General features: G+C 41.7%; 2 protein-coding genes across 3 annotated transcripts; one reads left to right on the top strand and one right to left on the bottom strand.

The window, feature by feature from the left end:
- Positions 1–417: 417 nt before the first annotated feature.
- nol6 (nucleolar protein 6 (RNA-associated)) lies at positions 418–18,166 on the bottom strand. 2 transcript variants are annotated; one of them, XM_034118262.1, is made up of 26 exons: positions 18,013–18,166; positions 17,458–17,667; positions 17,222–17,338; positions 16,942–17,121; positions 16,621–16,789; positions 16,340–16,474; positions 16,023–16,186; positions 15,784–15,904; positions 15,601–15,659; positions 15,404–15,505; positions 15,197–15,312; positions 14,748–14,925; positions 14,402–14,524; positions 13,793–13,941; positions 10,613–10,688; positions 9,902–10,042; positions 9,641–9,758; positions 9,250–9,404; positions 8,916–9,079; positions 8,490–8,642; positions 8,268–8,365; positions 8,024–8,148; positions 2,674–2,763; positions 2,355–2,555; positions 932–1,033; positions 418–786 (listed from the first exon to the last, which is right to left on the bottom strand). In XM_034118262.1, exons 1-26 carry the CDS (start codon positions 18,049–18,051, stop codon positions 637–639), a joined length of 3,435 nt encoding a protein of 1,144 aa, XP_033974153.1. In that variant the 5' UTR covers positions 18,052–18,166; the 3' UTR covers positions 418–636. The 2 variants fall into 2 exon arrangements, with proteins under 2 accessions (XP_033974153.1, XP_033974154.1); XM_034118263.1 differs by having other exon boundaries at positions 16,340–16,468.
- LOC117472839 (zinc finger BED domain-containing protein 1-like) lies at positions 10,696–13,637 on the top strand. The gene is made up of 2 exons (XM_034118264.1): positions 10,696–12,472; positions 12,604–13,637. Exons 1-2 carry the CDS (start codon positions 10,919–10,921, stop codon positions 13,135–13,137), a joined length of 2,088 nt encoding a protein of 695 aa, XP_033974155.1. The 5' UTR covers positions 10,696–10,918; the 3' UTR covers positions 13,138–13,637.
- Positions 18,167–18,218: the final 52 nt, after the last annotated feature.

The raw sequence follows: 18,218 nt of genomic DNA, 5'->3' as shown, positions 1-18,218 counted from the left end.
GTTGTTACAGATTTAAACACACACGTCCATGTACATGACTTACTGTCAAACCAAGGAATAAAAGCAGTTTAACTGAATGTACTCATTATGTTCTGTACGTATATTCGGTCTATTTACACACTGCGAATAACCAGCAAAAACGTCTTTGTTGCATCACAAGCCTGTTTATCGTCACAGAGGTTGGGAAGGCTGACAACATCTGTTTCATGAACGTTAATTAACAGAAGCGACAAGCACAGACATCAACTGGTTTAGTCTACCTAATAAATATATGAAGTGCTATAATTTATGGTACATTTATTGGAGCATGGAAATTTCCAGAACAAAATGTGAGGGCTAAAAGTCAGTCACTGTGGTGTCCAATCTGCCAAGCTTTTATCAAATGTCATCTACTGATTAAGAAAGAAGGCAAAGGGGTCAAATATGAATCAAAAAGTGTAGATTTATTAGACATGATATTGCATCAACAAAACAATCACCTGGCTCATCTTTAACAGCAAATGTATTAACCTATAATATTGTTAACAAAATGTCCACGATGTCTTTATGTTTCCATTGTTTGAAGTTTTCAAGTCAGGCACAAACAAAACAAAGATAATGTAATGCACTGTAATGTACCCGGTGAAAATACTGCGTTTAAAATGACCATTTTTCAGTCCTGGCTTCCACTGATTTGATCAAACCCTTTCCCATGACGCAGAAGTCCTCCAGTATTGCTTCGACGTTAGGAATGGTTTTTGCTTCATCTCCAGTCACCTCCACGCTCCGAGCTGATAGCTGTGACGTCTGTGAGAAAGGAAAAAGTCAAACATAGGAGAGAGGTTGATGCTGACGTGTGACACGAGGAGGATGGAGGTCTAAGGACACACGATGCAAGCTGTTTTTACTTAGATAAAGCTTGTTATACATGGAGGACATGTCTGAGGCTTACCTTAAAGGGTGTTGGCATGAAAGCCTTTGGCTTCCACAAAACTGCGATCACTGTTCCACCATGCGGGTCACAGAAGAAGAGGGCCAGGTCACCGAAAGCTTCCTGAAATGAATTAGGTAAGATGATGGAGTAGACATTCAGGACACAAGTGTGACATAACATATTTTGTTGCAGTGCTCTAGGCCAAAAGTCAAGGGAAAGTTTTATTCAAAACAGAACTACACGCCAGGACAAGAAAAGCAAGGGAAAATCGAATCCTCAGTTAGATATAATCTCAATCTTTATTTATTTATATAGCACATTTAAAACAACCTTCAGTTGACCAAAGTGCTGTACAGGCAATAACTACAATATTAAATAACACAATGGATATAACACAATACAATAATAAAACAATAATTAAAAACATGATAAAAAGCACAATAACTAGAAACATAAAAAACACATACAAATGTAAAAATGTAATGTTCAACTAGTATTAAACGCCAGTGCAAAGAGGTGATTTTTAGCTGAGATTTAAAAAGTTCAATAGACTCAGCAGTCCGGATATGTACTGGGAGGCTGTTCCACAGTCTGGGAGCTGCAACACTGAAAGCCCTATCACCTCGGGTCTTTTTCCTGCACCGAGGAACCACCAACATATTTTGCTGAGCTGATCGCAATGCTCTAGCTGGAGCATGGCGGTGCAACAACTCAGACAGGTAAAGTGGTGCCAGTCCATGCAATGATTTAAAAACAACAAGTAAGTACATGAACTGGATCCTGTAACTGACAGGAAGCCAATGAAGATCTGCCAAAACGGGTGTGATGTTGTCATAACATCTCTTCCCAGTAAGAAGTAAGAAGGCGTGCAGATATAAAGTTTACTTTAACACTTTAACTTCTGCTTGATAAAGTCTTGTAATTAACTCTAGGATTGATTGCATGATTCATCATTATTGGCTGTAAGTGTAGACTTTTTCATACACTATGTCTTAGCTTCATAACACAGCCTGTGTCCTATTTATCACACTATCATTGGAGAAAAAGCAGAAATAAGGAAAGGGAGAGGCACTATTTGTTCAGATTACTCAACAAGGCAAGACCCTGGCCATTAAACATGCTTAATGGTGCACCAGAGTGTAAGGACAAGTTGAAGGACATGATCATTAACTGCTGAAGAAGTTGTTAACTTTGTTTTTAGGAAACTATCCGTTTTGTGAACAATGTAAGAACCCTCTTGGTATTTCTCTTCTCTGTATTTCATTTGTAATGTCAGGAAGCTGCTGGGTGTCACAAAGAATTGACGTTGTTCCTGAATAGCCGAGCTGCGACTTGCATGCGCAAATCCTGCTGCATAGCTTCCACATCCCGTGTCAAAGAGGCCTCATTACCACCACACATCCTTTTTAACACACGATTATCCCAGACAGACAACACTCACTCTGAGCTCTGCCAAGTAGAGGGTCACAGGGTTGTAGTCCACGACAGGCAGGGCCCCTCCAGTCTGGGCTGCACTGCCGGCGATGGCGCCCCTGCTGAAGGTGACAGTGGGGGGGTCCACTGCCTGAACGAGCAGGGGAACCTGCTTGGGGTTCAGCTGAATCAGCACGTCGTAAGCATCCAGCGGAGGGCGCATGACCACCTGCACAATCACAGACGAATGCATCACAAGGCTGAAATATTCTAACCTAATTCATTCCGATAGTAGGATATTTATGAAGATAATAGTAAATGAGACACTTTAACTGCTTTCTACTCACCCTGACATCTTGTGTCTGGTTGCTGTCCATCAACTGATGTTCCAGTAATTTAAGACTCTCTGCTGCCACCATCACCACACGCTGTAGCATCTGAAGACACACACAAATTACAACACTATTATGGTTACACTCGGTAGCATTTCGTATTCACTGAAGATATTCTGAAAGGTCATATAATGTCATATATAACCCTTCATTTGTGCTTTTAAAGCTATACAACATGGGGAGGCTGTGGCGCAGTGGACTAGTGCGTTGGTGTTCGGAGCAGGGGAGCACAGGTTCAAATCCCACTGCAGTCAGCATGTCGCTGTGTCCCTGGGCAAGACACTTCACCACAAATTGCTCCTGTGGGGATTGCCCACAGTATTGAGTATGTAAGTCGCTTTGGATAAAAGCGTCTAACAAGTAAGGGATAATGTGCAGCGACTTGGTCATTATGGGGAAAAGAACACCTTCATGCAGATCTTCGCGTCGCGTCTGGCTCCTGATCAGCCTGTCGGTGTTCATGCAGATCTAGATCCCTCCGCTTCGCGTCGGGCTCCTGATCAGCCTGTCGGTGTTCTTTTCCCCATAATGACCAAGTCGCTGCACATTATCCCGCTTATTACATGGCCACATTCTCAACAAAGTAACGATATGACTCCCAATATTAATTGAAATGCTTTTATGGATTTAGAAAATGATTTTATTGATTTAAAAAATAGTTGTATGTATTGATTTAAATTGACATGCATCCGCTAAGGAAAATAGTCTGTTGTTACCGTTTGAAAAACGTAGCAACGGCAGGAAGGCGGAGCTTTTTGATTACAGATTTGAAAACATCGTTGCTTGCTTTAAAAGTAGCACAATTAATTATGTCAAACCTTGGGAAGTATCTAGATATCCCTGCCCTAATGCCAAAGGAACTGCACACTGAATATGTTTTGCCGTTTGATGTCTATGTCTGGACCGCTGCGTAAAAAGGAGGGTTTCTGCCCGTTACTTCTCCGCTGTTTTCTTGTTGCTCTGGTCTTGTCAGTTCGAAGCCAAACTGTATACAGATAAATCGACCGGACTTCTTTGTGCAGATGTGAGCGTCCTTAACAACGGTCAATAAGTCCTTGACAGCGGTCTGTCTGTTCTGGATTAACAACGTGTCACGGTGTTCTGAATTGACCAATCAGAATCGAGTATTCAACTAAGCCATGTAATAAGTAACATGTACTGTAATAATGTAATGTAACATCAGCACTGGAATTTTCAATAGCCACTTTCACAGGGCACAGAAAATACAAACAGCAATTCCAGACACGAAAAAAGACAATAACAACATGAACAACATTATATAGAGCGATATCCAGCTATTGTTGTATTACAAGGAGCCGCCTACTGCATTTTGTCAACACGTCTGATGAAAGTACACCCATATGTTTTTTGTATCAGTGCAAAAACGTACTTACATTTACAGCTGGAACAAAACAAGTTAGTCTAAGGTCATGTGCCAGTGTTTCTGACTTGAAGTAAATGAATGTGGGTACAGGGCTAACCTGAATATGGGGCACATTGATCCGTGTCTTATATTGGATCTAATCTTTATGGCTCTCAAGTAAATCTATACACCTGCAAAATGGTTGAAGATTCTTTTTTTTGTCATTTTGGACAATATAAAATCAATGCATGAAGTTGTCCAATAAAATGTTCTTTATGAAATTTGACATCACTATTATTCCATTTGCACTATTTTGAGCAAATGTTATGCCTTACTCTCCATTTAATTAGTTAAAGCGACTTTCTTCCTACTGAAAGGGTTTCCTATAACCCATTTTTTCCAATGTTTAAACTAGTCATGACTTTTACAAGAAGAACTTGTACAAAATAGTTTTAGTTTTTTGGTTTACAGTTAACGAGATTATAACCCATTATCATTTATCATGGAAATGTTAAATGCAATTTTTAAACCTACTATGATCTCTTTGTGAAAAGGAACTCAAATGTTGGCCCAATTCCAAACCGCCCCCTACACACTACCCCTACACACTACCCCTACACACTACCCCTACACACTACCCCTCCATTCGCGCGGAGGGTCTGCCACATTAAGTGCTGATCCAAACCAACGAGTGTGGAGGGGTAGTGGGTTATCAAGCCCTCAAACAGCGAGTCTGCATCGGTCCTGACTTCACCAGAGGTCTGTACTACGAATCCAGTTCAACATACCCTGGATATGTTTGAGTTACCCGGCTTACCTAATCCAAAACAAACGCGCTCTCGCTAAGCGGTCCTACGACGCTCGTTATCAACTCGGTAACTCAAGCCAGGGTTTCTCTGTCCGGCTGAGTGCGCGTTCACATGAAAGGGGCGGGGTTAGCAACATTTGACCAATCACAAACATGGAGAAGCGTACTGACAGCGCAGCGTCATACTTCCTGAATGAAAAGTGAACTATAATATTAGACAAATGAAGAAGTTAAACTTTAAACATCCATGACTTAAACACTTTATCCAGGATAAAAGCAACATAGTTGCACCTGCAAGGTGAATACAGCTGGTAAAAGAAAAAGTGTTTGAATGCGTACATTAACAGGTTTATGATATCACTGTGGATCTGACTTTAATTACATTTGACTCGAGTGTTTCGTCAACTTAATGTGTTGCTTAAAGTGGACCTATCATGCTATATTTGAATAATATATTGTAGGACCATACCTATATAAGGTATATGTATACGTTTTCTTTTTCAAAATACCAAACAGATCATGCATTTTAGCCATGCCTAATTTCGCTCTATTTTGCTCTCCTCCACCCCTGTCTTTGCATGCGCTGCAGCTGACCACGCCCCCCTGCAAAGGAGGGGGCCGAGTTACGAGTGTCATGTTACCATGCTGTTACCATGCCACGGCAACCTCTCATTCCGCTGATAGGTGGAGAGTTGGCCATATAGGCGGAGCTCCTCCGTCCTGAGTCAGCGAAATGTTCAAATCTGTATCAGTCTGTATCAGATCCGTTGCAACCCCGTTTTTAGAGATTTGGGTATGGAGGAAAAGAGAGAGGGTTGTGTTTTCTGACACTTGGTGAGTTCCCTGGAACACCGGGGACACATATTCATGTATAAAAGACGTACAAAAGTGCATTTTGCATGATAGGTCCCCTTTAAAATAATACTTCTGCATACAGTATGTGACACTGTGAGTGTTGCACGGCCAGATACGGCTCAAGAAGCTGACTCAGATAAGGAAATATATGATACATTATGATGTGATATGATATGAATGATAATGGGACACATCGACGTCTGCACTCACAGTGCCGCGGACTGCACTTAATGTTACTCTGATCCGGTTACTTATGTTGTGGCAGATATTTAAGTAAGCTTTCTTAACGCTAATGTTATATTAGTCAGATTGCTCTGAAGATGGGAGGGGATATTCTATTAATTTTCACGTTCACACAGTCAGTTGATTTTTGCCGACCGTCTTTCCTGCAACGGCAGTTTTTCCGTATTTCCTTTATCCTGTAATATGACTCGATAGCTTTAAACTCCGCACACTGAGCTCTGATTGGTCAGCAGGCGGTGCTTTCACTGATTTGATCCATTATCCTGGAACCTAACCTGCTCCGGAGCAGGTTAGCCGTTCAGCATAAGTTACCATGGAGATCTAACCCGGTAAAAAGTGAACCAGCGTCGTAGGACCGGAAACCCAGAGTTTTCCCTGAAGTTAGCTCGCTAAGCGAAAATCCGGCTTCGTAGTACAGGCCTCTGCTGCACTACCTGACCAGACTCAACGCTGTTTGTGTTTACAAACAGTTCCGTGGAAACATTCATTGATAGACTGCACAACAAGAGCTATTTAATATCTTCATACAGATGTTAACAACTTCATGGTTACCTCGTATTTGTTTAAACTTAGAATAAGTTACTCATGTCTAGTCTAAAAAACGGCAAAGGCTGTGTATATTTACACGGACTTTTGCTAAAACTAAGCGGCTTATAAACATCAGATTTTAAGACAAAAATATGTTTACAAAAAATATATGCCATAAAAGATTTTTAGAGTTTTATTTTTGTAAAAGAGATGCTGATTTGTTTTAGCTGGAGAGAGGGGAGTTCATCCCAAAGCTTGCCGCTGTATTTACACCCTCCACCTGGAAGAAGGGAGCCTCGTTAAGCTGCGAGTGTGACTACAGACGGGAGTGGGTAGGGTGTGGTTTGGAATTGGGCCGTTATGTTTACCATCACCTCCTGCTTCCTTGTGGCCATTCAGAGGTATTGAGACAACAATAATAACACACTGAGCCAGGATCATTCACTCGACCCAGCTATTTGTTTTAAAACGATTTAAATGTGTGCTAGTCCTTGAAGGTCTCTTGTTTATTCAACAATAGCTGATTTATGCACCCTGTGCAACCAAATAAAGTAAAATTGAAATGATCCTGTGCATTGTGAGGAGTAAATAATGACGTCTCTGTCAGGACGTCACAGAGCACAAAGTTCCTGTTCTCTGCCACCGGTATAAAGGAGGATGCTGGGGGAGGCTCAGTGTTAATGTTGGGCTTGCAGAGGGAGTGAGGTGCTATAGCACAGGAAGTTTATCTGGGTCAACTACGCACGATGGGAAGCTGCCGTGTTCCCCTTTTCTGTTCAGTACTGTGTGCCACTGGACTCTTCTACAGCCAAACAGGGGGATACAAAACCAAACACTTCACTTATTTCACTACGACAGAGGACAGCAATGAAAGGCAACTGGTGAGCTACACTTGATAGTCTCCCAAAGCACAAGTGCTAGTCAAAATTCTTCAAAATGTTGTTTCTTATTTGATGTTCTGCTGATATTCTCAAATTCCTTCAAGTAATTCATAACATTTCTGCCTTTTCAGATCATTGATTTACATGGAGTTTTGGAAAGACTACAGAACAATCAATTTCCAGCTCTAAGAAAAAAGCATGGCTATCTGTCTGTGGTATGTAATGTAACAAATCAGTCCATTTGCAATTATCTAAATCACTTAAATCAACCTATTCAGTCCGTTTCAAAAGTGTTTATTATCTTTCAGTTAAACAATTTATGTTGGTGTTATATATTTTCAGTGTGATCCAGGAGACCAGTGTGCACTCAGAAAAGGCTCAAGGATCGGGAAACTATGTGACTGCTATCTGCCGAGAACATGCAACTCTTTTCTACACCGTTGTTTGTGATTCTCTGTGTGTTACAACAAACAGGGTAAAAAAAAATCTATAAACTTGTGATCTATTTGATTGCATATTAGTATTTGATATTTTCTTCTGCAATAAGCATTTTTCAAATTCAGTAGAGTCCTATTCTATTAAATTTGTTGTTGAGCGAGTTGAGTGCTTGTATTTTGTTCCACTGACCTGTACAGTGGGTCCTTTCTTGGTCCACATGGATTGTTTCATCTCTTTAGGCGTAGCTATAAACATGACGGGCAGAGACTCCCTGGAGGCCATGAAGTCATTCTTGATCTCTGTGTAGTCGGAGACTGCACGTGACAGAGGTGTACAACAATTTAACATTGCGTTCTTTCAGTGTGTATATAAAAAGAGGTCAGAGGTGTATTTGTTTGCGTGACACAGAGGGAAAGGGGGTGTGAGAGCTTGCCTGCAAGCTGGTTGTTGAGGTTGACTATCAGCGGGTTGTTCCTCCAATCAAAGGAGGCGAGCAGATGAAGGAAACGAAGGAAGCCAACCTGAGGAGAACTGAGGGAGACAGAAATATATTGACATGACCTACTGAAAGAACAAAGAGAAGTGACAAAACAATGTGTCCACAAATGAGACTAATGAGTTTGACAATTTATTAAAAAGTAGAACTGGTAGTTACCCAGGAGGAGTAAAGGGTGCGGGCTGCAGGAAGAGGGACGCCACCAGCAGGTCTGCTGTGTCCTCTGTGATGTCTTCACTGAAGAGCTGAGCCCCCAGCCAACGCTTGGCCAAGCGACACACTGCCCCGAAACACGGGTGCTCCTGCTGGAGACTAACGAGACCAAGATGATATGTATAAGATGGAGCAAAACAAAATGCGATAATTGTGCGTGCAGAGCAAGCTAAATAAAACAGGAAAGAGGCAAAAATATGTTGACCAAAGGTTGAATAAAGTGAACACTTAGAACCAATAAAAATGTATCATGTGTTATTATATCAGCAACATGTAAGGTTGAAAATAGTGTGGTGACCTGTAAGAGCACAACAACCCTGTTTTCCAAAACAAACACACGGATATTGCTTTGTGTTACTGTTTTAGTTTTACCCATGCAATGTGCTGGTGAGTATCGGCTTGTGATTTGTGGCCATCTCCAGAGCCTGAGCCTCCTCGTTGTCCCGAACAACCAGCAGCCCCTCGGCATTCACACTCTCCCTCAGCACTTGAGGCTCCCGATGGTAAGCAACCTGGATGCGGAACACCAAGCCATCCTGGATGCACAAAAAGATTTGAATTAGCTAGCATAGATAAATGAATACGTAAAAAAACTATGACAACAACTTTCCTAGACATAACAAACGTATAATTAGATTCCTCAAAACAAAAACCACAGTCAAATTACAGATAAGTGCGCAACCTGTACACAAACTCAAAAATATACCTTCCAGACATCTAGGTGTGTAGGGCAGGGCTTGCATGTATAATTATGGTGCTTCTTGAGTAACTCTCCCATGCGGATGTGGAAGGCGGTTCGGATGTGGCGAATGGCTAAGCGGTCATGTGGCCACTTTCCACTCCCCTCCATGTGACAGATCACTGCAAAAGCAGGGTTACCAATGATATTAGTTTGCATATCAACATGAGTTCCAATAGCTTAATATCTGTGGTTAAGAACCTATGGGTATTCCTACTTTGAATACATGGGTTGTCACTTAGCAGGTCAATTACAGAAATGAATACAATACACGAAAAAAAAAAGTTAGATTTAGTTTTAAACTGATTAAACAAGAGTTAAAACTCCTAAGTATTTGCTAGTAGTGGTAGGCGTTTACCTGTGATAGGGGTGATGTAAGCAGGGCAGGGTTTGCCTTCTTTTGGCACCAATGATCTGGAAGTCTTTTCTTTGTCAAAGAAGGAATAGTCCATCTTGAGTGGCACAGGAGGAAAGACCTGCAAGGCACAAATGAAATGTTGGAGCGGTCCTAACGTCAAAGTCACAATTTATAATATTAATTCAAATTAGGAGAAATTATTTAACTTTCACTACTACTACAGTAATAAAAGCAGTATGATGTCAAGAACAAGAGCTTTACCTGTGTGTATCTGAGTGCAGGGTGGGCTCCTTGCACTGCTGTGATGGAGAGAGGCAGACCTTCCAGCCTCCACAGTTTTCTACTCAGGTCATCATAGGACTGAACAACCAGTAAACTCTCCTCCTCTCCAGTACTAGGCACCTGCAGAATACAATACACGTCAGTAACTTGATGTATATATATATACACACACACACATGATTAATACTATAAGATGAAACAGCAACAACAATCTCCCATCTGGTAGACTAGACCATTTAAATAAGTAAGCAAGAAACTCAAAAATGCACATGTAATACACCATTAATTAAATGTCTGTTCCAACAAGAACAAAAACTACTAAATGTAATTAACAATACTTAATTAAATACAAATAGCATTTAAAAAATATGCAGGATCTTCTTTTTGGATAAACATAGCACAACAAAAAAAACTTGATTCTGCATGTTTTTAATGAATAACACAAACGTTTTATATTTTATTTGTTGTCTAAGCCTAAACGATTTGGCATTACCTTTTAACATCAAGGACATGTATTTCAAGGCAATATACAAGTAAATCAAGAAATGAAGTAAACAAGCTGATCTTCAAGTTCCTCAAAAACACTGGTCTGAGGACAAGGATTTAGTATGAACATTAAATAAATCAACAGTAGGTGGCGATATATGCTCCAAGTGGAAGCGCCATTAAAGAAAAGAAGAAGAAGATTACCTCACTTCCCGTTTTGATGACGTCATCCAACAGCGCCCCCACATACCGTATAGCACTTTCGGGGATATCGGCATGCCTGGTGGATAATAGATATATTATTTTCTTTATAAAAACGAGGTTGCAAGAAATTCAAACACACATTCGCCTCACTGTACATCTGTTTGGGTAATGCCGAAGTGAAACTGGTCGCATGTTGGCTTTTTATTAGCCAAAAGACCGATTTTGCGAGTTGGCGTACAATTTGCTAACGCTAGCTTGCTAACCTAACATGCATTTTCAGACATTAGTCCTCTGACTGAATAACCAATGAAGCGTGCGAGCAGGAGACGGAGCTCTGTGTGGGACTGCTTTGAACAAGAGGGGAAGATTGTCCGCTGCATTAAATGTGACGCTACATTGAAGTACTGCGACGGAGCCACCAGCACCATGATGAGCCACATGAGCAGGCACCATGCGTCAACCGCACCGCTGGACGAAGACGAGAAACCGGTCATATGCCGTGTTCAGAGCCTCGAGGAGGAGAGTACCGCTAATTCGGAAATAATGCAGGTTGCTATTATGTCCGCCAACATAAATATCATGAATGCAAACCCCACTGAGCGTGACTGCGGAGAGAAGAAGCGCCCGAAGAGGAGTTCTGTGTGGGACATTTTCGTAAGAGTGGCCGACGAGGTTCACTGTACGATGTGCGACACAAAGCTTAAGTACAGGAGCAGTACCACCAACATGATGTACCACATCAAAAACAAGCACCAAGACACTGAATTTCCCCCTCGGGGGATTAATAAAGGTCCATCTTCTTCTTCTTCTTCTATGCCCAATGATGGTGTGTCGGTCGCAGCCCACACAGAGGTGACTGAGCTCATCTCCAGAATGATTGAGAAGGACATGCTTCCCATCAGCCTGCTTAGAGGTGATGGTTTCCGTGAGCTACTTGCATACACTGTGCATAATTATAAAATGCCATCTGCTGAAGATATTATACGCCTTATAGAAGGGCATTTCCAGGAGAAAGCAGAGGAGCTTCTAGTGCAGCTTGGTAAAGTGGAGAAAGTGGCTCTCACTGCTGACTTCTGGACAGCCCTCCCATTTCAGAGATATGTTACAGTTTCCTGTTCATTCATAACAGAAGACTGGCAGGGCAGGTCAGTTGTGCTGCAGACACACAAGCTATCATCCGACAGCCACACTTCTACAGACAGTGTCACAGAAAGGCTTTTTAACACTGTGGAAACCTGGGGTATTTATGGGAAAGTGACTGCATGTGTTCATAACGACACACAAGGCATTATGTCAGCCCATGAGTGTCCTCCTGTCACCTGGGACTATGCCACTTGCTTTGCTACTACATTGCAGCTGGCAGTCAGTGATGGGCTGAGTGAGGATTTGGTCCGCATCATCGTTGCCGCAGGGAAACTAGTCAAACACTTCAATCACAACTTGCAGGCATGTGAAGCCTTGGAGCAAAAGCAAGTTCACATGTGTCTGCCACAGCACAAGCTTATCCAGTCAAGCAAAGCTAGATGGGACACAATCTGTGATATGTTTGAGCGATTACTGGAGCAACGGTGGGCAATTAAAGCGGTGCTCTCCGATCGCACAATCACCAACCGACAGGAAGCCCAGATGCTTGAGATTGAAGACGATTGCTGGCAAATAATTGAGAATTTCACACCTGTGCTTGCAACTCTGAAATGGGCGACAACAGTGATATCTGCTGAGACAGAAGTGTCCATTTCAAACATCTACCCGATCACATTCAGCCTTATTCAGACCCATCTGGTGCCAAAAGAAAACGATGTGGAACAAGTCTCCGAGTTCAAGCTGAAGGTTCAAAAGTTACTTCAAAATCACATGGAGGTAGGCATAAACGAATCTCATTTTGCAATCATTTTAGCAGAACAAGTGCTAACTAACAACAACATTTGATTATGATAAACAATCTGCATTCCATTTAAATAACTATATCAATTTAATTGTATTGTTTGCAGGTTGACTCGAATGGCCTCGCCTCCAAACCAGCTCTGATTGCCTCTATGCTGGACCCTCGTCACAAACATCTCAGCTTTCTGACACCAACAGGAAGACTGTCGGCAAAGGTGAAACTGCACGAACTGGTTGCTAAATTAGATGTGATAAAGGATGAACACCAAGAGATCCTGGTCACACCTGATATCAGCCAGGAGACAGCTATGCCCTCCCAACTGAGAAGTGACACCAAAAACACCATGATGTTGCTCCTAGGAGACAACTACAGTTCCTCCTATGCCACAGACTCTGAGGCTCAGGTCGATTACTATTTGAGAGACATTGCACCCTCTTTGGACATAAACCCTCTTGACTGGTGGAAGGTAAATGGTCCAAGATTCCCCAAACTGGCTACTCTGGCGAGACACTATTTGTGTGTACCCGGGGTATCACTGCCGTCTTTATTGTCAGAGTCTGGGCAAACATTTGCAAAAATGCGTACAAGACTGGCCCCAGAGCATGTTGACATGATGATCTTTGTAAACAGAAATGCATAACTTGTATGACAACCTATATTCATGTTAGAGAATAGTTACTGTATGGCAGTGTTAGGTTGACTCTTTGATTAGATGTTTCAAGAGTATGGGAAAAGAAGCTGGTAGGTACTTTTCCACGGTTGATGTGTTATATTTGTAGGCGCAAGCAACGCTAAACATATGAATATTTGTAGTCGACAAATGGTTAGATATTTTTCCCTTGACAGTTGTAATGAGCTGAGCTGCAATCAAATACCTAACTATCTAAATCTTACATTTAAATCATGGTAAACACAACCATGTTGTAAAGTCTGCTGACTGCGTTACCTTAACACAGGTAATATGTTTTGCACACAGCTGTTAAGAACACATTTTGAATGAATTTCTTCACAATAGTCTACAAATCAAATTTACATAAAGACATTTAGCTGTCTTTGTCTCTTTTTTATGCTGTAACAAATGTAAATTTCCCCTCTGTGATTCTGATAAACCTCAATTGTAAAATAAATGAAAGAAAAAAAGCACTGGTTTGTTCCTTTGTACCAAGATAGCATTCTTAATATGTGCATTTACAATACAGCTAGAAACTCACTGACCAAACTAACCACTGTATTATTAACAGAACAAATGTGTCTATTGTGTCTCTCAGTATGTAAAGCAAAAATAAAATACATACAGCTGTAACAGGTGTGTAATGATCTGTCTGGGGACCAGTCGTTTCTGGCACATGCTCTTTCCATCCCATAGCACTGCCTCAGTGATGGCACCGTCCTGGAAGCGACGCAGCTCGGAGCGAGAGCCCCACAGCTGGCGGAACTCAGCCGACTAGCAGAAGAAACACTATTATTGTTAACACAAATTCCACCAGCCTGGCTGTGTGTTCATTAAAGATTCTAATCTAACCATAACATACGCCTTGCAAAACAAAACAACTTTAAAACTGACAAACAAAACAACCCACTTGAAAGACCTCATTCCATACAATCATGTGACAAGTTTTTCTCTTTTTCCCCCCAATAAGAAAAGCTTTTTTATAAGTTTATATTCTAGCCACACACAAATATAAGTAATTGAGTTGTGTCTATGAATGCTAAAACATTTTTTCTTTTATAATCTTTTTTACAAACATACTAGATTTAGCATATGTGAAAACTTTCGTATGGTCTTCAGTAATCAAACACTGTACGGTTAGTACAGAGTAGACACTAATATAGATGGGCTCCTTTGTAGCATTTTTGATATCTAGGAAAATAAAACACGCACAAAAAACAGATGGGTGGCTTACCTTAGGGCTGTCTGCAGGTGGGCCTCTCTCCAGGACAGAGGCTGCCAGCTCTGGCTTTAAAAGCAAACCGAAGCAGAGGGGAGGTTGGGCTTTGTGTTTTGGGGCTTCACTCTCCACAGACCACTGTGATAAAACAAAAACAAAGCAAACACATTTAGTGATTTATGATTGTAAGGCACGTTCAAACTCAAGTTATGAGTCAAAAACATAGTGTTAAAAGTAGTAGTATTACTGCTGAATAAGAATCTGATCAATAAGACAAAATTGTAATGGAATTGTTATCGATAAAATCTTATCAATTCTCTAAGCCAGAAATTGGTAAACCCTGAATGAAAATGTTTCCCACCTCAGGGTCAGGAGAGAGGGAGTGGGTGAGGAGGCTGATCCTTTGGCCCAGTCCTTGCTGCAGCAGTGACAGAATAAAGGGGAGCACAGTGTGGACATAATTTCCACTGTGGTCCATCAACTCACTGAGGAGGTCCAGTTTCTTACAGCTGGACTGAAGCTTTACCAGCTCACATAACCTGAGTAACAGATGAAAAACACAAAACAGATGATGTGACCAGAAAACGTACTTTAGTGATGAAAGCGAACAGTATCTTTCCAAAACGACATTATTACCCATCATTTAGGTGATAGGAGGGTGTATGAACTATCTTTAGACAGATACAACAAAGAAACAGTAAACACATGTGATAAACCGTGGAAAATGTAGTCCGTGTGTGAGAATGTGTAAACTGCTCATTTAGTAAATAGAAAAGTGACAGGATTTTGATATGTTAAAAAGATCCATACTGGAAGACATGGTCGCTTGTCCTTATCATGGGTTTGGGGGTCATGAGGAGGCTGTGGAACCCATCCACCGTGGGGTTGTCCCAGAACTGCATCGACACAGATGCCTCATGCTGCAGCTGAAAACCAAATTATAAATAGTCAATAGAGTGCCGTTTAATCTCACCAGTGTAAAAATTATCTACACACATTTGTTTTTACAGTATTTACCTGTTTGTAGGTACAAGCAGTCATGTCAGCACACATGTTGAGATGTCCTGAAGGGTCCACAAACACCACCTGGAAAACATTGTGGAACTCTTCCATAGATGGCTGTAGGAAAAAGAAGAATATGAAAGAATATGATTAACTGAGGAGGTTAAGAAAAAGTGTGGGTTAAACTACATGCACTGGTTTATACAACTCACAGCGGAAGAGTCAGGATCTTTGGCGAGGCTTATTCCATTCACTGTCAGGTCTGTAGATGCTGAGGGTTAGAATTAGGAGTTGGGTGAGTCGCAAGATATTCAAAACAGTAATACGAGCTAATTGCTGTAAGACCAACTACTGTATAACGTGTATCATGTTTAGTGGGTTTTAAAATGTCTTACCCAGGAAGTTCAAGCTGTTTCGAAGCAGCTGATAGGCTGTCATGGAGTTGCTGATCCGGCGACTATTCAGCAAATAAGCCAACAACATTGAAGCCAGGAATCCATTGAAACAACCAGTGCCCTATAAGACATTAAGAGAGCAATACAAAGGTGAGGTCAGAGAATTGGTGTAAGAATACTAATACATAATACATGTAAAAAGTTCTCAACAAGTCAGAGAACCCTTTCAAGCCTCCTACCTGGTCGAGCTCTCTTTGTCGAAGCCAGACTTTGAGCAAAGCCACCCCATCTGCAAAAGCGGAGCACTGGGAGCCAACAGCAGAAAGAAACTGGAGGTGCGGCCTGGGCAGTAAATCCCCCAGAACAGAGCTATTGTAATGAGGGGTGGGAGGTTCGGTGCCCTCTGCAACAAAGGAAAAACAAATATTATGATATTTATATTGGATTGTTGCTGAAAATGCAATCATAAATAACGTATGACCATTGTCTGAGAAAGAGTGATTGTAGGGGACAGTGAAATTGTGATGGCTGATTATATTTAGATGAACAATCTTACCAGACTGAGAGTTCTGCAATCCAGTGTACCACTCTGTCCGGATATTATTTTTCTGCGGGTGGAAACGGCTGGGCTTGAAGAATCCAGGAGGCGGACAGGCATGGACATTTACAGTGAAGCTGGAGGAGTCTTTACCTGAAATATCAGACAACACATAACATATAGCTATCACAACTCAAACTTTTAAACACTGTGAGATTAAAGGATTGTGTACATTAGGAAATCAGAAGTTAAACTCATCCAGTAAATAAATAAATTATACGAAATCAAAAGTGAAATACCTGGAGGTGTCAGCAGCAAAACGGGTCGGAGTCGATTGCCATGGAGACAGGAATAGCGCATGGTTCCAATTTCAGAGGAAGATGCGAGATACTGTGCCAGGCCTGCCAGGTAGAGAGCCCGTTTCCTCGGATACCTCTGGTTCACAACATCCTTTGGATGGAGGACATCCTAATAACAAAAAGACGAGGCACCAGAAAAAATCAGTCTCTATTTTAATATTATAAATCAATTGTTATATTGCATTCAGTACTTGGTAATAGCACATTGCTTTCCAGGCTTGAGGTGATGTATTAAAATATAAAAGGGGGCAGGAGACTTACAGCTGGGATAGTGACAGCCAGGTCCACCCTGATGCGTGGTTTGGTGCAGGTGCCCAGGGGGTAGCTGCCGATCAGATCCACAGAAGCAGGAGGCACCATGTGGAACTTGCCCTTCGTTGCTTTGGGCACCAGGAGGAAAGGGACCTTCACTTCACTGGACAGCCATGACAGGTCACTTACCTGAACATATAGAGATTAATAAATAAATAAGGTTACAGGTTAAAGTGTGGGAAGTTTTGCCTTTTCATGAAGCTTTTCTTAAAGTTGAAATACTACATACCTCAACCTCTGGTGATTCTGGTACAGTCTGGATCAGCTTGGTGACTGTCTGAATGAAAGAATCGATTTGCTGTTTCTTGCGCTCACTCAGGGCCACCTCTTTCAGCAACTCTTCCATCTGTTATTGGTGATAGATCATAGACATTTTACCACAAGCGTGAGCAAGGTTGTGTGTTATTGTTTGACAGGCTTCCCTTAAGTCACAACTTCATTCTCTGTCCATGTCAGAGGTCTTACCTGCATCTTCAGCAGGCTGCAGTGAAACAGACTCTCTGCCTCTTTCAGCTGGTTCAGCTCCTCTGCTGAGGGGGGTTTGTACAGATCACTCCGGGACAGCTTCACCGGATGATACACACTCTCCTCCCCCCCAGCGTCTTCGGGTTTGCTCCTTTTAGCTTTAGACGGAGCCTCGTTCTCCTGCTCTTCATGACTCTCGGAGGGAATCATCTGTAAAACAACAAAATACAGTGGCATCAACAGCAGCTCGGTTTTATCCAACTTTGTATTGTATAACTAGTAAGGCATCATACTCAGGGTATACAATACACACTGGGCCTACTAACTAGTAGTTATTGGAGCGTTTGTTCTAGTGTTTGTTACTTTACCGGAAAGCACTGAATTTCTATTATTAAAGAGTGCACATTAAGTCTCAACAATGTAACGTAGTTGCCAATTTGTAGGCAAAGCATGCAAGCAGCACCCGCGTAGCCCTAGGTAAACTGCCTCGTTTGTTAACTAAGCGGTAGTTAGCCACCTAGCAGCTAAAATCATAATAAATGTCAGCAGTCTTACCTCTGCTGCGTCGTCGGCAACAGTTTGCTTATTTTTCATGTTTGATCTGATTCCAATGTGAGAAAAAATCCGGTATGTTGAAGTTTTGATCAACACTGCTTTCCCTTCATATCGCTCTCACATGTGCACAGGGTCAGTCATACATGCTACAAAGCAAAATATTCCGCTGATTGGTGGAAGAGTGGCCGGGGTGAAATGTGATTGGC

Source organism: Trematomus bernacchii, unplaced genomic scaffold, assembly GCF_902827165.1.
Source record: "Trematomus bernacchii unplaced genomic scaffold, fTreBer1.1, whole genome shotgun sequence".
NCBI classification, from domain to species: Eukaryota; Metazoa; Chordata; class Actinopteri; order Perciformes; family Nototheniidae; genus Trematomus; species Trematomus bernacchii.
This window is presented reverse-complemented; position numbering and strand designations above follow the sequence as displayed.

Bases quoted from the DNA above. Each gene is read 5' to 3' on its own strand.
- LOC117472839 (XM_034118264.1), top strand. From the start codon at position 10,919: ATGAAGCGTGCGAGCAGGAGACGGAGCTCTGTGTGGGACTGCTTTGAA. The intron at 12,473-12,603 runs GTAGGCATAAAC...TATTGTTTGCAG, and splicing joins TACTTCAAAATCACATGGAG to GTTGACTCGAATGGCCTCGC.
- nol6 (XM_034118262.1), bottom strand. From the start codon at position 18,051: ATGAAAAATAAGCAAACTGTTGCCGACGACGCAGCAGAG. The intron at 16,475-16,620 runs GTATTTCACTTT...CTGATATTTCAG, and splicing joins TTTGCTGCTGACACCTCCAG to GTAAAGACTCCTCCAGCTTC. The intron at 2,764-8,023 runs GTCAGTGGAACA...GTGTGTCTTCAG, and splicing joins AGAAAGGACCCACTGTACAG to ATGCTACAGCGTGTGGTGAT.